The following is a 23,055-nucleotide window of genomic DNA, read 5'->3' as shown; positions in this document are numbered from 1 at the left end:
GTTGTTGTTGACCTCACACAATGGCACATACCCACAAGGGGGATTGGCCATAACCAGGCGGTGACTATTTAAATGACCAGTTGCATGTGGCAAGCATGGGATGACCTACCAAAATTTGGATCGCACAGTTTCCGTAGCCGAGGTGGTTGCAGGAGGTTAGGGGGGTCATACAAACTAAAATTTAGGCAAAGAAGGGGTAGGGATTACTATAAGTGGTTGTAAAAACCGAAATACAGAAGCTGATAATGGGATGGGCAGGACGAAAGCTCATGGTGGTAGACGTTTTGATTCTAGGAGATAATTTTGAACGGCAGAGCAAACATTCCCATTGGTATGGCCAAGCATAGAAGCGCCAAGAGACAAGTGAAAGAAAGAGGCGGGGCCATATAGTGGAGGGCTCCGGCATAATTTCGATTGCCTGGGGATCTTCGATGACCGCCTAGGTATATTTGAAACGAAGCATAACGAAGCGTCTAGGAAGATCAACAAAACCCTCTTTTTGTATGTGTTTACTTCAGTCCTTCCCCAGCAGAGTGCTCCAGTTCTCGCTAGAATTCCCCGTCCTTATAGGAACATTTGTTTGTGTTTGTTTGTCTAGTTTAGACAAAAATTCTTGCTAAGTTTGCAATACAAACCCCTAGGAACGATGTGCGATGTCGGTTAATGAACAACTCCACTATGGGTCTATTAACCGGCACCCCATTTCTCTCTTCCTTTAATTACGACGCCGCGGCTTAATTAGGTGCCACAGGCGAAGAAGCGTCTAGGCAAAGCACCCCCCCCCCCCCCCCCATGTCTTTTTCTTAATTGTGTTTACTTCAGTCCTCCCCAGTAGACCCAGCCAGTTTACTTCAGTCCTCCCAGTAGTACCCAGCCAGTTAATATGCCATTTCCTTTCCTAAAATTTCACATATATTTCGAAGCTTCTCACCTGCAGCCGGTGCAGTTTTCACGGAATATCGAAAGCCTTTGTATGTATACCACATTCAAATTGATTCACTGCTTGAAATACGCGCGAGCTGTGATAACAGCTGTCGCACGTCCAGGCTGTTATTATAAACGCACACTGTTAATTCGATCTGCATTTTAATCTATAAAAATTTCGACATATGCATCTAATTTCTTCCTTTCTTTTTTAAGTCCCACCTTTATCCCTTCCCTTACGGCGCGGTTCAGAGACATACTGCGCCATTTCTTTTCCCCAATAACTAATGTTCAATTTTTTCGAGAGGTCATCTTGACCATGAGAGGTGAGAGAGAGGAAGCTTGATGACTATATGTGGAGAGGTTGGCCGCGGCGGTAACGTGACAGTCGTGGCCCTGCATGGCCTCCTACTCCATGCGGCGAAAGGGAAAGGGAAAGGAGAACAAACGTGTATTGATTTGATTTCTGTCGCTGTGGGTGCCCTCAGTCCCAGTGCTCCGTTCTATTTCACTGCCTGCGTGGCCCCTAGACATCAGCTGCTGCTGTGTTTTAATGTGACTGCCAACCTGTCCTCCCTTAGCTCAAGTCTTATTGGGTCTTCTGTCTTATAGCGATGATCGAGTTCTCGGCACCTATACCATGTGGTATAGGTATAGTAGAAATTGGGTTCATCTCTTGCTTGGTAGCTTTGGTTTTACGCAGGAACTTGTCTGGGCCACAGAGCACAAAACAGCAGGACCAATGAGGAATATATACAATGCTGAAGTTTCTTTTAGTACTTTTTATTTATGTAGATTTTGTACATGATCATTGCATGAGAGCCCACTCAAGGAAAGGGTTCAGTATCCTTTACTGCTGCTCATTCTTTGTGATGAAACTGTATGGAGATGTTCTGTCCTCGCGAATTGTTGAAACTGTATGGAGATGTTCTGTCCTCGCGAATTGTTGGTACGCTGCTCTCAGATTACTATTTTGTTGTAACTATACTCTGTGACATGAAAAAAGGCATAATGTGAATATAACGGCAGAATTGGCAGAAAAAACATGGCTGGCAGTGAAATTAAGGCATGCTGGCAATGGGTACTGCACTGAGTATACTGTGTGGCAGTGTGGCTTTGACGTTTCAATAGGGACACATTGTGCTGACGGGGAAGCAGTCACTGGCATCGCCTAGATTAACCATTCCATTTTTGACAGCTGGCAGCTGTGGGTTTTCTGTGGAGTGTTGGCTAGCTGTCTTTAGTGTGCAGCCCTCAATTCGCTGAACACAGACACGACTTAAAGAGTTTGCATCTCTCCTGCTCATGCATGACAGTCTTCTTCCTCCTCTTTAGATTTGTCTTCTTAAAATCGTCAGCATTTGCTTTTGACATCTCACTCATGTTGTCACGTGTGTCAGGTTATACATGGTGGTGAATTAATGCGTATGTGTATGGTTTCCACACTTTCAGACAGCCAGCAACAGGTCCACAATTCAATTTCACTGCATACTGACTATAACATGGCGGAAACTGCGAATAGAGAATCTAGTCACCAAAAAGTTTGGTGCTCCTGTAGGACAGTGACGTGCTGTAGTTGCAGGGCAGCTTCTGCTCTATATTTCCATGAAGAGAAGAGTACTTTTGGCCATGTACGTCTCTTTTTCTTGCAATGCATATATTTTTAACTCTAGACATCATGATATTTGGCTCAGTTTGAACATATTGACTCAGTTTAAAGTACTTCCACTACGTGCTCTCTGTTTGGTTCCTATTTACAAGTAGGCATCTTTCCATCATGCAATCATGACGTTACACGTTCCGCACTGTTCACTGAATTGCAAGTAAAGCATTGCTCACTGCTGAGCAATGTCTGTACGTACAAGCTAATCCACTGTACTCAGATCCACTGGCTTTTCTTAGTATAGTAGGACTGTACACCATCCTTGTCAGTCATTTTTTGTGTTTCTTTCAACATTTGGCCCCCTTCACAGCATCTGCCTTCATTCAAAGTTTTTCTATCTGTTTCTCTGCTGTTCACAATTTCATTAATAAAGGACACCACCACTGGCTAGCTTCCTGCGTCAAAGAGGGCAGTGTGTTCATGAGCCTGTTTGTGAGTGAACTGTCAGAAAAAAAGCTGTAAACTTTGTACGACATAGTGTCGTAACAGTGGATTCAGAGAACCCCCTGTGCTGGATTGACACAACCCTGTAACTTCCATCTCAGCATAGCTTCAGCTTAGCGTAGCTTCCATCTGAGCATGGCTTTCAGCTCAGTGAAGCTATGTGGAATAGCTTTTCGCTATGGTGAGCTGAGAGCAAGCCAGCATGCAGCTATGGCGAGAGGAGAACAAAAGCGTCGGTCTCGTTGGCAGCTCTGTGAAGATATGGTCTAAGGCCCCTTTCAAAACAGTCCCAGAATCTGTCACTGTTGCTGTGTGGTGCTTCTGGAGTCTACTTGGAAGGCCCCTTGTTGTTCTGCTGGACGGTGCTCATGTGCATCATGTGCAGGAAGTCAGCGTTTGCATAGTTGCACATCTCGCAGTAGCCGGGCGGACCCTGTACCCCTGGTGGACCACGGGGACCTGGTGGTCCCAGGCGACCGGGAGGACCCCGCTCTCCTGGCCTTCCAGGGTGGCCCACCCCTGCTGGACCTGGTGATCCTGTTTAGGGATGGTGGTTAAAGCGGTGATTAGTGCGGGAACTAATGGAAGGAAGTCTTCACCCCGGTAAAGTAAGTAGGTAAGCTGTTAATAGTGCCAACCCCTGGTTCTGTGACATTAATATTGGCGTAAACATCTGCATGGTAAAGGAGTGTAAGGGGCAGGAGAGGAGAAGAGTGTAGGAAAAGTGTGTGATGTCATTTCCTTTTACTGACATTGTTTTCATTCCACTTACAGCACAGTGTAACACCTACATGCGCTCTCACATTACACGGCAAGGTGTAAACTTGTGTGTTGGTGTATAATGCCAGCACTCCTCTTTTCTCTGAGATGTTGCACACAGTTGAGTCGGAAGAGCTGCAGCTTGGGATGTTTCTGTCATTACTTCATTAAGGCAGCAGTTGCTGTTTACACTGGAATTCGACAGGTTGTTTAGAGTGCAGGAGTTTAAGAACACTAGACAGGTGTGTTCTGTCATTCGGCAATTTGTGGCACATTCAGTCAGTTTGCTGGTTTCATGCGTTACCTGGAGATCCACGTGGGCCGATGGGGCCCTCTACGCCGATACCTTCAGGACCACGATCACCTTTCTCGCCCTTTTCACCTGTGTGGAGTTATATGAGAGCAGATTTGGAACAATGGAGTCATCAGCGTGGAGCACATCAAAATCACTTCAGTCATTCATTGATGGTGTTTGACATGGCACGTAGTCAACACACTATGCAGATTAACAGTAACATGATGCTAAAACAGCTATAAATGCTAGGCTTTGTGAATAAAGCCTTAGTTGTGAGTCAACGCTCATCCTATGTCCACCTTTCTTCTTGTTTGTCGTCTTTCTGCACTGTTTTAGTTTCATGAAGTCATACCAACTCGCCCAACGCAATGATTTCATGTGGGATGCGCTTCCATTTTCATGTGGGATACGTCTAAACAGCTGCCACCAGACACTTGTGCATCTGCCTGCCTCTGCGCTTCTGTGTGAGTTCAGACACAAACTTCAGGACACTACTTTCTTTTTGCACACTGCCATACAGTAGGAAATGAAAATGCATAAGGCACTTATCATTGAAGTCATCAGCAAGAGTAATAGAGGAACCCTGAACAATAGCTCCTGAGTGTGCTCGAGTGTGGTGCAAATCACTTGAGGACTACATACCACAGGGCTTGCCACAGTTGATGTCAATTTCGCAGTTGTGTCAAGATTTACAAATATTATGCTTTGAAGATACCTGTGGGACCAGGCTGTCCCTGTGGTCCTGGAAGTCCAGGAAGGCCCATGAAACCTCGCTCCCCGGGGAGCCCGGGAGTACCTGGGTCACCTGCAGGGCATGCACATGACAAGAGTTGTCAGAGCTCGCACCAAATGTGCTGAATAAACTACTTAGTGGAATCTACAAGTAGAGCTACTTTGTAGGCTATGATGAACATTATAGTGCATAGCTTAATATGGACTCATTTCGACCATCTGTGGATCCTTGACCTGCACTCAAGCTTTAGCACGTTGTAGTTGGTTTTGCATTTTGTTCCAGCTAAATGAGTTGTATTGGACAGGTAATGAACCAGAGATCAATCTCAGTAATCGATTCACTCAGCTGCTAAATGTTATGAGGCCGCAGATGCAGCACATATTTTACACTTATAATTCCATATCTGACACTCATCACCAGCTAGTTCACTTACTGGCAAAGGGTCCCTTGAATTTGCTGTTTTCATGCAGATATTTCCTTTCTGTTTTCGAATCTTCTTCTGACTCAGTTGGTCGAATCATTCATTTGTTAAGTGTTGTCTGTTGTATGATTCTTCAGTCTTTGGAGCAGTAATATTAGGACTCGAAATATTCATTTTGAAAGAAGTAAAGCTAATCTAAATCTGCAGGTACTACTGTAAAAGAGACGACAGTGACACAAGGTCTGATGTACTACTCTGCTGCTGCCCTGTCTCCTTCCTAGGCTAGGCTTTGAATTTGCCTTTTATGACACATTCATCTAGTGATGCTTTCTTAACTATCAAACTGACTTCACTATAAAAGTAAAAATATAAAAACGAAGAATTCATGTGAAGGATTTTCACTAGCATTAAGTCCTTTCTCCTTCAGAGACAAAATTAAGTTTGCTTGATTTCATTTTGAAAGGGGGGTAGTAGTACCAATGAAATCCAGGTATATATAAGGGTGACCACCAACAATGAGTTTCTTTTTTTTTTTCACACCTTTAACTGAATGTGTGCAGTACTCCTCACAAACCTGAGGTTTATGCTATGTGGACATGCCTCGACACTGATAAATTTTGCGACACTGTGTTTGGATTGGGGCATACAGATACATTGGCTGTGTTGCATGTCGCAAGTCAGCCTCCTCCATGTTTGTGACCTGCCCTTCTTCAGGTCCCTCTTGGCCAGTGTTATGGTGGCCCTGTGTCTCCTGGCTGCACTGATATGGATGATAAGTTCTTTGTACGTGCCTACCTTGCTCACATGCAGTGTACGGTTTCAGGTGCTCTGTTGAGTAGTTGCACTAAAGGCTGTAGCACGATAGGAGAGGGTAGCTCAACAGTTAAATTATTGGCTCATAGAAGAGCATGATGACAGATATTGCTGTGAACATTTGAATAACACATATTTACATCCAAAATTTATGCTGAAGGTTATGGCAATGGCAGGCTGATTTCATTTGCCAGCAGTTTCCTGAATGTCTAATGCAGTCTTAGTATATCAGTTGCTCTCTTCCTATTTTTCCCTTTGGAGTAACAAGTTATCAAGCCTGTTAAGCCATGTGGATACTGCCAGAATGCTGAAGCTGTGTAGCCATCCATGAGGGCTCACATCTCCTGACATGGTGGATGTTAAGATCCTTTGTTAAGAATTTTAAGACGAAGGCCTTGAGAAGGTGCTCATTTTGTGAAGGATTGTGAAGTTGGCAAGTCTGTATACGTTTTTTATTGAATTAGTGAAACCAGTGCACAGGGCAAGCACCATAGGTAAATGCTTTTCCTGTGCACTCTGTAGTACATTATGAAGCATACGGCTTGAAAAGTCCTTCACACAGTGAAGGAGCACGAGGTGGTACAACAGCACTGACTGACATGTTTGCAGTCAACAGCAGTTATTAGAGTTGTTAATCAGTGGGGTCTTGTGTTGACCTTCCTCCACTGTTTGTCTTTTGTCGTGCTGTATGCTTCAAGATACTTCCAAACCAACTAGTCTGCCAAAACATCTTATCTTGTCCAGTGTGCTCTCCCTATTACATTCCAAAGTGCCCCCCATTGGCCACCTTATCCTTGTGCTCTCATTATCCACACTTCTGACTGTTGGTGCTGGTATTTGTACGAGTTTGAGCATTCTCACCTGGGATACCTGGCTTCCCTGGTTTCCCTCTGGCCCCCTGGCGAGACTTGCCGGGCATCCCCCGTGGGCCCCGGAGTCCTGCTGTCAGCTCGGGCATATGGGCTGTGCGCCATGCATTGCTTTTTCGTTTTCTCTCTCTTTCTTTTTTGTCTCACTTTCTTGCTTTTCTCACATGCTGCTGGATAGTAAACCATGCCCTGCCCGAACCTGTTCTGAATGACTTCTTCTGACCAGCCACTGGATGCACTGTGCTGTGTTTTAAACACACTGACTGTAAGATTCGTGTGGTGTACTACTTCATTGATGAGATCATTTTTTTTTTAATGGGAAGGTTAGGGCATAGTTTAGAGCTTTGTTTTAGGACTGCAGGTCAGGAAGTTCATCTGGCAGAATGAAAGAGAGTGAAGACTGCATGCAAGATGAGATAATGTGCTGTGCAGCTGAAGGCATGCAAGATACTGAGAAAGTAAAAGGTACATACTGCAGCAATCTTCAGCTGTATATTGCTTGCATTACACAAAGTGTGTATTGCTTCAATGCACAGTGATACACAGTTGCACATTGGCATATGTATGTGCAAGGGGGTCCACAAGGACATTCAGAGACAAGTTGGGAATTTGTTACCTAATGGTTGAGCTTCTTCAGTATGCATGCACAGAACAGGGCAGGCAATAAAGACTGCTTAAGGATTGCTATTGGAACACAAGTAGTATTTTTATGCAGATAGCCAGGAAGGAAAGAAAAATTTCTTCAAAATCTAGATTTCGCATGGAGGGCAAGTTACTTGAATGTCAAGAAATTGTGCTAAGGCATCTAGTTGAGCGGTGAGTTGGGTACAGTGCGTACAAAATTAATAACCCTATGTTATCTAGTGATAAGACCTGTGGTTTTCTGGTTAGCCATGTAAGGTTTTTGATGGGCAAACTGAGAAAGTTATTGCAGAAGTGTGTGTGTAGAATTCCTGCAAGATTTCACAACAAAACGGGCTTGAAACAGCATTGCAGTCAAAACTAGATCATGGGATGGAGCAGTTTGCCACCTACGTGTTATGCTTAATATCCATTTTTTCGTTTCAGTTCTGTTTCAAGCATGCTTTTGGCAGGTTTTTCCGTGCGACTCCACTCTTCATTAAATATTTGCAAAGCCACACAATGTCATCTGTAGTCTTTTTGGTCCGAGCCTTACTGTGCAGCACGAATTGTTCTCTCACACAATAGTGCATGTTAGGCTAATTAGAAATATTTAAAAAATTTCAGTATACTTGACGCTTTTCATTTTTTTGCAGAATTCGTGTGTGTGCACTCAGCGTGGCTGCAGCTATTAATGCCGGGCAGACGTTGTATCACTGTCGACCTCTTTATTGAACTGGTACAAGGATTTGGGATGCTCTGTGACACGCATGATGCTCCAGGGCTTTCAACAGGTTATAATGCAGCTGCTCGTATTAGCTCCACCCAAGGTGCCGTTGCTTTTTGGACTAATTCCTAATTTATTCTTCCTTTCTGCTAGGTAGGCAGTTTTGTTTACTCAGTAAAAATCTTATGTGCCTTTTTTTCTTGTTTGTTTGCATGCCTAGCTGCTACAAGACATTGTTGGTCGTAAACACACATTTGGTGCAGTGATGATCACCGGACACAGGACTAATCTGGAGCATCCTTAATTATAGTCAGTCAGGTGTTTGTGAGTGGGTGCTGGCCAGTTTGAATGCATGGCCCTTAAAAACGACAGTGAGGACATATTGAAGTTCTTCCATTTTGTACCACATTCTAATGACAAAGAGGCTACTGGTACTGAAAACAAATCTTTTTAAGTTAGCAAAGGTAAAAATGAAATTTAGGGGTATTATTGTCACCACTTGTTTTTGTAAGCAAGCTGCGGCGGCATGGGGATGATTTTTTGTACACGAACCCCTGAGGTTAGGCTACATTCCTGACAGTGCAAGTTTGAATCGGGTGGCGTGGGGAAAAAAAATGTTCCATTTTTAAATCCACATTTCTTAGTGATAAATTCATCTTTTTTTTGCTGACCAAACTAACGTACCCAGAAGGAGCCAAAGAGCTGATTTTTGCAAAGAGCTAAAATTGAATAGAGTTTTCTCCCGGCGTCCCTTTCAACAGTATGTGTGTGTGTTTCAACTTGAAGAGTGCATGTGTACTACCTGGCGACCCCTGGGGTCCAGGAGGCCCTGGCTTTCCTGGCTTCCCCTCTCCCCGGGAGACCAGGGGGACCACGCATCTTGCTTGTCAGTTCACTCAACTGCTCTGCATGTTGTACGGTACAATCAACATCAGGGGAGAGCCACAGCCGCTGAGATCTTCACTTGGTGAGAAAATTCGCTCACACTTGCAGCATGTTAAGCCTGAAATATGAGGTATTTCTTTTGTGACATGGGTGCAGATTAGGTTCTAGCCACAGGTGTGCTGATATCCATTCCTTAAGCTCCATTCAGTATGAAACTCTGCAAAACACTTGACTTCGCTTAGCAGGGTTTACAAAAAGAAAGAGGGATGGGTGGGAGCACAGACCTGCAGACTTCAAGTAGACCAGTATTATTTAGATGTGTTTTAGAAGTAGGTGTTTTTGTATGTGGCAAGTTTACTGCCTCGAACATTTGGCTTTAGTGCCACAAGCTTAATATATGCACAGTGCTGCAATAAGTGGCACTCTGTGAGCTATTATAACCTCAGTAACCTGCATGTAGCAGACTCATAAACATGTTATGCATTTAAAAAAGAATAAAAAACCTGCAACCAAAATATTTTTACATGAGAGTTTACATGGTGCCATTGCTGTCTGAGTGGCACGAAAGGTGCAGAAGCATACTGGCTTAACATGGTCATAGCAGTGTGCTCTTCTGATGCAGTGTGAAAATTATGACCATGATCCTATGCTGTAATTCAAATGCATGACTATGACGCTATGAAATATTTGCTTCTCGCAACTGGCTCATGTTTGCTCACATAAACAGTTTTGTACCCAGGAAACTCACATGTACAACTGAACTGGCAACTTTGATAGACAAAACTGGGCACTTCATATCTACCCTTATGTGGCTTTCAGCAGTAGCTAGTCCAGGGCATGGTTTCTAAGAGCTTAAAATTTACTACAAAAGTAAATGAGGAAAATGTTGCTGCTCAAAGCAAGCTTACCTCGAAGCACTGCTGAGCATAATTCTCTCACTTCTTCCTCTGTAAAGCCACGGCCCTTCATCGTAAATAAAACCACAAGTTAGGACAAGGAAAAAGTGTGCAATTCTGACACATATGATGCTTATGTTCGCAGCAGGTGGTTATACATTTTATTTAAGTCTGTCACTTGACCATCATGTGTGCAAAAATTTGACATTGTGCTTCATATCTTTTCATTTGACTGAAATTTGTCTAACTTGAGTAGATATATCCAACTCAGTTTCATTCGGTCTGGCCTTATACTTAACCCAAGTTTGCTTGGCATTGTTAATCTGGCCTAGTTTTGTCTCACTTCTGACCATGATCTGACTCCAAACCTCTCTTTGTTTTGCCTAACCTGTATTGATTTAGTATGTCTTGCATCCTCTTGAATAAAGTCAGTGTGCATGTCTAACCTCATTTTGCCGGCGTTGTCTCATCTAAAACAAGGCTGCCTAATCTCATCTTGTGAACCTAAAATCTTCTTGCCCTGTGGCATTATCCACCTTAGTTCTAAATCTGTCCTTAGTTTAAATCTGACCAACTGTAGTTTCTTTAATCAATTTGGGCTGCAAGAAAAGTGTTTGACTCTGCACCAGGATTAGATTTGTTACAATACAAGTAAAATGTAGTTGGTTCAACTGCATTAAAGAAAGAAAATTGAGTGCATGTCACGCAAGCCTCAATAGCTAGAAGTTCAGAACCAGAGCTATTAAATTACAGCAGTGGTACAGTATTGGTTCAAAGTTCAGGTAACCTCTTTGATGAAAGTCTACAGGTTATGATTGGATACAACATAACTCTGAAGTGAAGCTCATGACAGCCACACAGAATCCCTCCATAACAGAGAAATAGTTCACTGCTGAAGCTTTTTGTATGACCTAAACAAGAAAGCTGATCACTAGACAAGGTTATAAGCTAAAAATTTTTTTGATGTCTCTGGCTTAACATAGCCAAACATTAAAATGCTGATTTAGTTTAGTATTTTAATTGGTCAGTGGAGTAATACAACAACCTGCTGGCTATGACCCATGGTTGCCGACTGCTGCTTTTTGAAGTGAAAGCTTCATTACGCTAGGTAAGGCCAATTTCGCCATGCGTTGCCCCTTGGACTTCAAGTGAGCCAGAGGTTAAGTGTGGCTATAGGCCTTACCATATGTGGTCTAGCATGGTGTTGCACCACTTGACCTTTGAACTTTAACCTTGATCTTTGACCTTTTAACTTTTGACTCGCCGGTAGAGGGCAGTAGAATAGGCCGTAGGAAATTGTCAAAGAAAATATCTATGATAATTGTAGGGGAAGTTCTTTGTTGTTTGAGGCCAGGACTGGAGTTTTGCGGACTAAGAAGTATAGAGTCAGGTACCAGGAGATAGACACTTTGTGCATTGCGTGCGGAGAGGAGGAGGAAACGGCTGAACACTTGATACTTTTCTGTAAAGGGCTTCACCCTACAGTGGAAGGCAGCGGGGCTGACTTACCCAAGGCATTGGGGTTTAGGGATAGTGAAGGGAAAGTGGATTTTAAGAGGTTAGAAGTAACCAAGCGAAGGTTATCTGATTGGTGGCTAAAAGCAAGACAGGAGTAAAATTTCACAAGACATGGCTAGGTGGCTTGAGCCACCGGCCGATGTAAAGGGTTCAGCCGTATCCATCCATCCATCCATCCATCCATCCAGCGTTCATTGGGTGACCAACCATTAATTTAACTGCCACCTGCCAGAGTGGCAGGGTGGGCGCGCTGCCTATACAGTGTGTGGAATGCACTCAACGTTACAGACGCCAAGCTGTGTCTACTTGACCGATACACCACAGCTTTCTCTCTCTAACCAGGTTCAGCAGTAGTTAAGCTGCAGCTAATTTTTTTACGCGTGTCCTGCACGTACTGCCCAGTAACTGGTCTGCCAGCTGTTAGTGATGTCTTGCAACACGTGAAATAGTGAGCAGCTTATTTTACCAACTCTATACTGATACTGGAGTCTGCAATGTTACCACATTTGGGGCCAATCACTGAACAAAACTTTAAACATTACAACTGGAGGGTTTTTCATGTGTTATGGCAGTCATGACTAAAGAAGCCCAGAAAGAGCAAGTGGCCAGTGCACAAGTGCTTATCTGACCGGAGGCCCAGGTAGACCTGGCATCCCTGGCTGGCCCCTGGTGCCTGGCGTCCCTGGTAGGCCTGGTGATCCGGCTGGTCCTGGCATCCCCACTTGGCCTGGGGCACCGGCTGGGCCACGGTCCCCAGGTGCTCCTCGCTCACCAGGCTGGGTGCACAGTCATGGAATCAAAATCACAGTAATCATCATCAACAGTTTTACTGACTTTATAGTGAGACCGAGGCCTTTCCTAGTGATTTATCCCTGTTTTGCACTAGCTATTCAGACCTGCTCCTTACTGGCGATTTTTGTGGCCTCATCATTCCATGCGATTCTCTATCACAGACTGCTTTCTTATTTGCTTTGTCACTCTGGCAGGATATTATTTTCCATGTATTTCAAACTGTTTTGTTTCTATATCTCTTATAGTTCCACTCGTTATCTTTCTTTTGATTGCTTATTGCATGGTTTTCATTCTTCCTGTTGGCATTTTTGATGCCATGCCACAAGCTATAGGTAAGATGCACAGTAGTCAAAAGCATATGGGCCTCTACCCATTTCTATGAGCATTCCTATGAGCATTCCTATGAGCATTTCTATGAGCATTATAGATGGCAGAACGAATCTTGAAGACAACAGTGAAGAAATGCTGCGCAAAAGGAGAAATGCTGCACTAACCAGCAGGGCTTGTTTATTGGCAAGGATATTCCATCAGGCTGCTTATCACAGGTATTGCAAACTCACTTCACTAATTTTGTTGTTGCCAGCAAAACAGAGTGATCTCACAAATGAGGCACAGCAGGCAAATAATTCACTGTAAAGATACCACTGTCTGGATGCAGTGAATTTTAATAGCACAGAGAGAACAATGGATGCAGCAGAACATTTACTATTTGGTTGCATTATGAAATAGTTTTCCACACTACAAATGTCATGCTGCCAAGCTGCATGAGCGCTTATAATTCTTGGCCAGTTTGGAAAAGATTTTTGTTATAAGATACAAATTTGTCAGATAGAGCAAAACTGGTCAGGCATCTTAAACAACGGCTTTTGCACATTACCAGTCCTGGTGGTCCCATGGCTCCCGTTGCTCCCTGTAAAAAAATTCAAAAAGTTAGTTAGTCCTTTAAAGTGAACCTAATTCTATGCACTATCTAGCTCTGGATGCTTAACTGATCAGCATACATAATGGAAGTTCTTGTCACCTACTGGGCTCTGTTATGAAATGATGATGATGAATTTTTATGGTGCAAGGGCAGCTTTGGCCAAAGAGCGCCATGGCACAAGGTAGTTTTCATTGCACAAGGCGGGGTCAAAGACCCATTTCCCAAGCATTTCACACTAAATAAGCCGAGCACCAGACCAGGGGAAAGCTTGTACCCATTGTATCAGCGGTGGGTACCCGGTGGTACTGGGGATCGAACCCCGCACCTCCCGCATGCGAGGCGGATGCTCAAACCACTAGGCCACCGCTGCGGTCCCTGTCATGAATTATGTGGGCTGTCTGCACATGCATGTAAATAGCAGGAAGGGACATTTTAAACATCAAGAGTAAGGTGAAGAGTGCGAATGGAAAAGGGAAAATCTAAAGCTTATGACATGTGCCTTTGCAGTCATATGAAATGATGGCTGCTGCGCTATGGCTTGCAGAAACACAGCTTTCATTCACAGTCGTTCTCAGTTTGAAGTAATGAAATCTGCAACAACATTATAGATGGCAGAACGAATCTTGAAGACAACAGTGAAAGAATGCTGTGCAAAAGGAGAAATGCTGCACTAACCTGTCTGCTTGGTGCCACGAGGTATTCTTCCTTGGCTTGATAAATGCACTCGCCCTAGGAACAACAAGGTTGTCCACTTCACAAATGGCCAAAAATATGCTGGAAATTTGGGCAGTATTCGTCCTCTTTTTTTTGGAGAACAAAATGGTTCTTTTGTAACAAAGGATGTGCCCTCACCTTTTCACCGGGCTGTCCACGAGGACCTTCTGGTCCCTGAATGAGAAAGAAGCGAATGCAAACTGTAGGGAAGCTCAGCTCATTTGTCTGGGCTGTCTCTGTTGGGAACTTTAGCAAAGATCTGTGCCGTATATGTATGTCAAAAGGAAAGTGTAAAAATATTTTGTTGTCTATTGCTCTACAATACAACTGAACGGCTTCATAACCACAGCAAACCTAATGGTCAAATGTTTAGGGGAATCCTCCAAGGTGGAGTAAATTTGTAATAAGGGAGTAATTACTCATTGTCATCCACCCAGATGCAGCCATACAACTACAAAGGAAAGCTAAACAGCGTTCCTTTGTAGCCGTATGGCTGCCTAAATTTGGCCAACACTGTTCTCACTTCGAGTTATTGATCTATTCGCTCTCGCCCTACCACGAGCTTGCCGTCCCGGTTAGCTCAATTGGTAGAGCGACTGCTCCGGTGAAGTGGTGGTCCCGGGTTCGAACCCCGGACCAGGATGAATTTTTCTTTAGCTGCGAAGTTTCTGAGAAAGCTGTTAAGTTTTCCTTTGTAGCTGTATGGCTGCGTTTGGGTGGACGACAATGAGTAATTACTCCCTTATAACACAGCAAACCTGACCTCATTCTTTGTCACCAGATTTATGTTGTTGGACATAACGCAATGTTTTGCTTTCCTGCCCTTTTTCTTGTATTCAGTAAGGAATGATGCAATGTGAGGAATGTGAGATGGGAGACAGAGGAAGTAGTGGTTCTGCCACCCGTAGGGGAGTTTTGGCCACTTCTGCCTTTGGCACGTTTTTCGTGCTTGCTACGAGTATTCATGTTTATAAATGAACTTACCCGTGTGGCATATGTGGTATTTAAGGTATAAGATATAAATCTAGAAACGTAGGCTAAAATCTGGCTGTATCCAGTACTTATATGAGAGGTGCTGAAGACTAACCTGAGGGCCTCTGGGCCCCATAAGTCCCGGCAGTCCGGGGGGTCCAGGATTTCCGGGTGTTCCCGGTGGTCCCTGTAATGTCAGCAAAGCTTGGCTTTCTAGTGTATTGCATTTTTTTTAACACTGAAGAAGTACAGAGCACTACAGTAAGGCATGAAATTACTGGAAAAACACCATAAACGAAAGAACAGTGCATTCTGCTCGCAATAATGATTTCAGAATAAAAAACCCTTACCCTGTGCCGAATGGGAAAAAGATCGATAGCTTACCTGCTCCACCGCCAACAACATTCTCTCTCTGGTCCACTTGAACTGCATGACTGCAGATGGCACCACACATTCTTCGGTGTACCCATGCCACTGGACACAATGTTCTTGTCCAGACTGGAGAACATTCTCATTGGATAGCAGGCGGGCATGCGAATTGTGTTGTTTTTTGTTTAAGAGTACTGAGACACGAATGGCGTTTACCTGATGCTGCTGTAGAACTGTGGGTAGTGGCCAAAAATGCTTTTTATTCCAACTGAAAATTCAGACAGACTTAACATTCTGATGTATCGCGTTTCTACTTGTACTTTGTGTTCACGTTCTGGTTCATTTGCTCCCACCCCTCAGTAATGCAAAAGCTCTGTGGGTAAAAATAATTAAATGAAATCTGCTTTCTTTGCAATGCACGAAGCTGTTTAGGTTAGTGCAAGAAGATCGCGCGAAGGATTACCTGTGGGCCTGGTAGTCCCCTTGGGCCTTCTGGACCTCGTAGGCCCTTGTCGCCAAAGTTGCCCTTAAAAAAGTGAAAAGGGAGGTTTAGTTGTCATTTCGAGCGCGTCCAAACGGGTATCATCCAAAAACAAGGCTGCACCAATGAGAGCGAATGCATTAAAACAACATATGCTTGAAGATCGAGGGAGTATGAGTAAAATACTTGAAACTTGTGCTTGCATACAGCATAGAAAACCGATTTGTGGTGGAAAAAGATGAGCGCATATGAAATTTAGCAAAATCGTTCGCTGACCATATGGTAATCTGTGTTTTGTCCAGTTGCTTGGGCAGTAATGCATAAGTGATTTCGATTCGTAAAAGATATTAAAAAAAATTGAAATCATGTGGCAGCATTGGTTCCCAAGTGCCTCCTAATGGATACAGGCAAGGTGAAATTACGTACACTGGAGATAACAGCTGCACGCTGTACATGTTGTATTCCTTTTCTTGTAAGATAAGGGAACTGATGTGATAAATTATCTGACTTTGTGCAAAGAACCAGCTGAGCTGCAAGTACTGTCACAAAGCTTTCAACAGCAACGTGGAAAAAAATGAAGGCTGCATTGCATCAATAATTTTGAATCCCCAAGTCTCCGTGATGTGTGAGGGGAAACTCTTACTTTAGGCCCTGGCTTGCCGACGAGACCTTCTTTTCCTGGTGGGCCAATTTCACCCTGTGGATGCATCATTTGCTTTCTGGCAATTCACGAGTCTCCTCAAAATGCATTAGTGTCAGCTGCTTATCCATGCTGTAAGTTGTTTGCACTGGCACCTCGCGGAAGCTTTGCATTCACTACTGTGCCCATGCAGTGTTAGAGTCATGCTGTTCTCAAACATAGTCAAGTCATGTTAAAAGTCTCAGTAAGCTGTTGATGCAAGTTAGCCACTTGAAAATATTCTGTCTTGCACCTATCAGATATTTTCTTTGGAAAGCATTATATTTAGCTCCTTGGAACTATAGAAGTTCAGAGATATGAGTTTCTGCAAAAAAACTTTGAAGCAGGCTGGTTACACTTGTGGGATATGCACATTGGCTCGTGCCTTGTTGACATTAGTCTTATTATGCACAGTCTTATGTTAGACCACACCATGGCTGCATCAGCTTTTCTTACAGCTGCACATAGGCTGCCTCAGCCAAAAGTTCAACTAGCAAACATGCCCATGACATTTCAGACGAAGGTGAAAAGGGGGAATATACAATGAGTTTTTTTTTGGCAACACCAACACTGTCCAAAGTCATCAGATGCTAAGCACAGCACTTTTATCCTTTGGTCACGTGTTGCTACTTTCAAGTGATAATGCTGCAGTACTACGCTAGCAGCTCTACTGGGGCTGCTGTACCATGATGGCAGTGCATGATTTTTCAATTATGAGTCTTGTTCTGTTTTTAATGGCCGTTGTGCAATATATTATTATCTGATTTTAATAGATAATACTAGTTAGCATGGAAGGTAATGCTCATGTGTGTTGGTTTTACTGCCTAGACTTGTTCTGCACTTGACCAATCATCAGGGTGTGCTAGCCTGTGCCCATATCTTAATTTCATGGCACTCATTTGCAAGCTCGCTTCCGCATGCCTATGACCTGAAAAGGGGATCACAATGCCGACAGTTTAATCACTGTGTATGGTTAGGGAGCCACTGCTGTTAAGAGGTGTTAACAGGTGCTGGTTATTTCTGTGCCAATATTTCATGCTTTTAATTTTCTTTTCTCTTTACTGATGGTCCTTCGGGTCCTCTTGGTCCTTCATCACCCTTGGCTCCTTTGGGTCCCTACATGTGGTGCCAAGTGGGAGAAGAGAATCATAGTACTACTCACACTGAACGTGACAGGTCAAGTGCGCTACTGCAATCCATTACAAATTTTGGCAATAGATTGCTTTGTGCTTATCCCATTTTGGAGTCTTTTGCATACCATTTATTGCAGCCTGTTGGTATGAATATTTATACAGGATTAAAAGTGGATGCAGGTTTGATAAGTGGTAGCACGACTTGGTACCTACCTTACCTATTTACCTTTGGGGTTGCACGGACACTGTGATTCATAGGTTTGTCCTTTTTTCTAACAAAGCTGAATTTAAGTTCATTGTGTGGCAGTGAGGTAATTGTGAGGTACTCAGGAGTATCTTGTTGTAGGCTATCAGGTCAGTCTTGCATGAACTCATGCTATCAGCACAAATAAAGACATACAAAGAAGACATATGGTACGGGTGCTAATTTCCACCTAGGTACATGTTTGTTTCCCAAGCATCATCTTTCCTACTTTTTGCCAATTCTTTCTCTAGCAAGATAATTCTCTTTGTCAATTATTTTGCTAGTTGAAGAAGTAGCTTTCTTGAATGGATATTTGTGACATCATGCCTGCTGGGCAAAAGGCATAAAAGGTGTCCTTGGGAAATTAAATGTATAGTTCGAAGTCAGCACCTGCTTTCGTCATTTATACATCTTTACTGTGTGTGGCCTTATTCTCACTGCCAACATAATTTCACTGATAAGGTACCCAATCTTCTTGGTGTGATACAACAGCCTGTTCAACTCAGTATTATGCAAAACTTCACTCAATGACTAATTGTCACCTCTGTCCCATCGTGCCCCTGTGGTCCTGGTGGTCCGGGAGGCCCCTGCGTGTAGGTGCAGAAAATGCATCAGCTGTTCGTTAGATGTTTATTAGGGAGCTTTGACATGGGTCTAACTTTGGCTTTTCCATTAAAATTCATGGGGAACTCAAGAGGTACTCTCATTTCTCATGATGCAACTGCTGCACTAAGTTGAATAGGAGCTGTTAAATATAAAAGGAAGTGAAAGTCTAGTGATTGGTGAGGGCAAAATTTCAATAGAACTTTTTCTTCAAAAACTTTGAAAACATTGCCAAAATCATACTTTGAAAAGTTTGGAGCTTTAGCTGTGTTGTGCACATTCTTGAAAACAGCATGAAGGACAGCATGAAAAAATGGACAATATGAATGCTGTGTATAGTTGTGCACAGCAACATATGGTTGTGCACAGGACAATATTTTACATAATCTAAAGCTTTTTAGAAACTCGTTCCTTATTAATGTGGCAACTTTATCCATAGAGAAGTATAGGATGCCAGTTTTGTCCTGTTTAAAAGAACTTAGAGGTGAAGTTTGCAGTATTTTGATGTCTATTTTTGTTAAAAAGTTAAGTTTTAAAATATATTTCTGGATTTTAAAAATTTATTATATGGCAAATGTCGACAGTCTTATAGTCTAAATAATTACAGTGCTTTGATCGGCTGCTACAGTTTAACTTTCTGTTTTAAGTTCAAAACTTTTATCTGAATAGTATACTATGTGCAGAAGTTGCATTATCAAGGCGCTTCTGTGTCACACATATATCTAAAAAAAAAAAACAGAATTGTGCCCCAGTGAAAGCTTCCTTTTAGATCTGAAGTCACTGTAGAGCTTACACGCAAGCCTGGTGGTCCAGGAAATCCTCTTGGTCCTATGGGTCCAATGGCACCCTGTGTGAAAAAAATTGGCTAGTATATAATTGCACTAAAGTGATTGTCATGGACACAATGGAGCCAGTGTTTAAAAAAAAGGAAATTAGGGAAATAAAGAAAAATTGTCAGCATAGCTAAAAACCAAACAGCTGCAGCAAATCAGGAAAATTGCCTGCTTCCAGTCTTTGGCATTTTGTTCTGTTCATGTGTAAAGTACATTCAGCATTTAGTGCAAATGATGCAAAGATGGAAAAAAGCATGGGAGTACAGGAACAGCATGAGGAACCGAAATAAAATTGCAAAAAGGAAAATCTTTTTGTGGAGTAGTGAGCTGAAACTGCCCAAACAAATAGAACTGATGAGCCCATATGGGCAGCATATATTGAGATGTCATTCGAGTCATGTTCGACTTTCAAAAATGTTGGTGGCTCTTTTTCTACATCAGATTACCATACAACAGTTCACTGATAGAATAGGAATCCTCCACAGGAGTTTTTCATCTCCAATCGTAGATTAGCTCATGTCATTGCAGTGATTGCGCTGCGAGCTTTTATTACCAAGACTACCAAAGCTCTATACTACATCATTTACTGAATATGTGAACTCACAGATTACGCATGGAATGGATTCTGGGCCATACCTTTATTCCGTCAGCTCCAGGCTCCCCCTTTGGTCCAGGGTAACCCCGAGGGCCCTAGGACACATTCAGAGACATTATCGTGTGTTGCTGCTGGTTTCCTGGATGAAATTCACTTATTTGCTAGTTTTCTTTTTTGTTTTAATTCTTTCTCAGCAACCTATATTGACTGAGTTTAAGGGTCGAAATTCGGCTGGTGTAGAGCAGCTCCTGCCAGATGGAGCATAATATTCAAATTTGCGCAAATGCTTTGCAAGGTCATGGTTGGGGTAAGACGTCTTAAGATCAGAATTCTCGTTTGGGCAAGTTGGTGACCATTCATGTTGACTTCAGAGCTCGAAACAGACAAGGACGAAAGACTTGAAATGACAGGGATGGGCACCCGTCCCTGTCATTTCCTGTCTTTTGTCCTTGTCTGTTTAACATTATGAAGTCAGCATGAACAGTCTTAATTAGGCAGTACCACATTGAAGCTGTAATGAAATATCTCTGTATTATTCACCGAGCCTAACTTCTGCTATGGGCTAAATATCTGTTTTGGCCACCGCGGTTAGTTTCGAACCTGGGTACTCTGGCTCAGTAAGGCGCTCGTCTACTGAGCCGGAGTACCCGGGTTCGAACCTGACTGTGGCGACCGCGTTTCGATGGAGGTGAAACGCAAAAGACGCCCATGTGCTGTGAGATGTCAGTGCATGTTAAAGATCCCCAGGTGGTCAAAATGATTCGAGCCCTCCACTAAGGCACCTGTTTCTTCCTTTCTTCTTTCACTCCTTCCTTTATTTCTTCCCCCTTCCGTTATGGGGCAGGGGTGTGGGGGCACAGTTCTACCACCAAGATATGTGAGACAGTTACTGTGTTCTTTCCATTCCTAAAAAAAAAAAATTCATTTCATTTACTTCACTTAGTGACTGTAATTGTGCTAGGATATAAAACTGCGCTCACAGGCTCTCCAGGAAGGGCAGGCTCCCCTGGTTGTCCATTCTGTCCAAGCTCTCCCTGAAAAAAGTGACATGAAGTAAAGGTTATCAGTTCACAAATTTAGTTAAACTGAGTTTATTCAGCGTTTTTTTTTTTTTGCAAAGACACTAAGTACAGTTTCTTGTATACTATGTTCTCAATCATAGGATGAAGAATTTTACACCTCAATCCAGCATCTGTTCTGACAGGAAGTTTAATTGATTCTGATTTGCTATATATTCACTGGCATGTATTTTTACTGTACCAAAAGTGTAGTTGGTAATTAATTTTGATGGTACACTAATTGTACTTGGTGTTTAACTGCTCTTTTCAGCCCTGGCTATCAGCAATGCCAACGTTGCGCATTTTCTAGCCCTGAGGTTGAAAACAAAGCGTACTGTCTGCTTGCAATCAATGCAAGAGGATGCATGCTTTTGAACTGGTTTTTCTATTGGGTGCTGTCTACTGATATGCTTTGTGGTTTAGATCATTACTCACACGAAGTATATGTTTACATGTAGTTTCAATTGGAGGTTTATTTGCTTTTATTAAAAAGCACTATTTAGCATGTTGCTACCGACATACTTTTTCGCCCTTCTGTCCTGGAAGCCCCGAAGCACCAGCTGCTCCAGTAGGACCCTACAGGTTGTTTGAGAACGGGTAGATTTTTACATCACGTTAACATCATAGTGCATCAAGTCTACACAGCGGACTGAAGCATTGACTGCATTGACACACTGGAAAGGAATTTGTGCTAGTGGCAAAATATTGGCACGGAGCACCAAGCATAGTTACTAATTGAATCTGTGCTGGCAGTTTGTGAAGAACTTAAAAGTATCAGTCTGCAGCTTTGCAAATGCTTTAGGACATTTCCTCTTTGTTGCCTGGTGATGCTCCCAAGATCCACTTTTAAAGCATTCACCTGAGACTTATGAATTTAGCCTTAAACTTTAGCCTGCATAATGAAGTTCTCAAGAGGAGCTTCAGTGTGTAACGCATAATATAATGTGAATCAGAGCTGGTCAGGGAGCTAGTTCCTAGTAGCTTGAGGTGGAGGAACATATAGCTATTTAGTTGTTCTTTAGGTTAGGCATTGAGATCGGGCATTGAAGAAAGTTATATTTTTAGGTAAAAATGGTTTAGTATCATACCTTTGCCACACATGCACGAAAAATTCTATTAAGTGCTATGTGTTTTAAGTTGTAATGCCAATAGTGCCATGTGAATGGACACTGGCCTGCACCTTGATACTGTTAACTATTTCAGGAGCGTGTTCATAAGTTATATAACTGTCATTGCACTGTTTAAGTCGAACTGAGTATATTTTGTGGACGCATAAATTTGTGGCTACTGTTCCAGCTTACTAAGCCATGGTTATTGTTTCAAGTTAACTTTATTGGTACATATTATACTGAGTTGAAAATTTTCAGCTAGTTCTGTGATGTTTTCATCTGGGTGCATAATGGCACTAAATTTTAACATGAGACACCGCTTCCAGAAATAAATGGCCTCACTGCCCTCATTACGTTAAGCACTTAATTTCTTTTGTAGTGCTTGTGTGGCATGGGTATCAGTCAACTTATAAATTAATAGTTTAGAGTCATATGTTAGCAGTTTGTGTATTAGGCTGTAATGTCTCCATGGAGAGAAATTGCTGAGTCCAGAACATGACCTGCAAATACAGAAAGGCAAAGTTGAGGTCAAGTCAACACTGTGTAGCTTACTTGCAAGTGCTTTTTCCTGCCTCTTTACAATAAATTTTTTATTGTGTAAATTCTTGTACATAAGCACAGGCATACTGTACACATTGAAAAACACCACAAAATATTATGCAAGAATAGCAATAAAAAGGTGAGACAAATGCTTCTCACAGGAAGTCCAATCAGGCCTGGCTCTCCTCTCGCTCCGTCTATTCCTGGAGGACCCTAGGGAAGATTTTATGACGCACGGCATCTTTGACATGTTGGAACATCAAATGCTGTTAGTCAAAAAACAAGTGGAACAACTTACGCGTTCACCCTTTGGGCCTGCGTCACCTTGATAGCCTCTTTCACCCCGGTCTCCCTGAAATTGATAGATTGATCTTGTGAAAATTTCATAGGACCATATTTACGGTCTCCTGGGTTTACCTAAAAGATCATAAATACGGTTCCAG

General features: G+C 42.8%; 1 protein-coding gene and 1 non-coding gene across 2 annotated transcripts in view; one reads left to right on the top strand and one right to left on the bottom strand.

The window, feature by feature from the left end:
* Positions 1-3,220: 3,220 nt before the first annotated feature.
* LOC144107858 (uncharacterized) overlaps positions 3,221-23,055 on the bottom strand; it is a 58,731-nt gene continuing 38,896 nt past the window's right edge. The window contains 21 exon segments of the mRNA XM_077641072.1: positions 3,221-3,568; positions 4,095-4,172; positions 4,801-4,890; positions 9,072-9,123; positions 9,125-9,174; positions 10,063-10,117; positions 12,198-12,344; positions 13,238-13,270; positions 13,958-14,011; positions 14,135-14,170; positions 15,084-15,155; positions 15,801-15,863; positions 16,462-16,515; positions 17,560-17,613; positions 18,417-18,461; positions 19,271-19,324; positions 19,947-20,000; positions 20,886-20,939; positions 21,486-21,539; positions 22,772-22,825; positions 22,911-22,964. Of these exon segments, the coding sequence (XP_077497198.1) occupies positions 3,360-3,568; positions 4,095-4,172; positions 4,801-4,890; positions 9,072-9,123; positions 9,125-9,174; positions 10,063-10,117; positions 12,198-12,344; positions 13,238-13,270; positions 13,958-14,011; positions 14,135-14,170; positions 15,084-15,155; positions 15,801-15,863; positions 16,462-16,515; positions 17,560-17,613; positions 18,417-18,461; positions 19,271-19,324; positions 19,947-20,000; positions 20,886-20,939; positions 21,486-21,539; positions 22,772-22,825; positions 22,911-22,964 (1,416 nt within the window). The 3' untranslated portion in view covers positions 3,221-3,359.
* TRNAT-GGU (transfer RNA threonine (anticodon GGU)) lies at positions 14,566-14,639 on the top strand. The gene has a single exon. It is a non-coding gene; the product is annotated as a tRNA-Thr (tRNA).

This window comes from Amblyomma americanum, chromosome 10 (assembly GCF_052857255.1).
Source record: "Amblyomma americanum isolate KBUSLIRL-KWMA chromosome 10, ASM5285725v1, whole genome shotgun sequence".
In the NCBI taxonomy this organism is placed as follows: domain Eukaryota; kingdom Metazoa; phylum Arthropoda; class Arachnida; order Ixodida; family Ixodidae; genus Amblyomma; species Amblyomma americanum.
The sequence above is the reverse complement of the archived record's forward strand: the minus strand, read 5'-3'. Positions and strand labels throughout refer to the sequence as shown.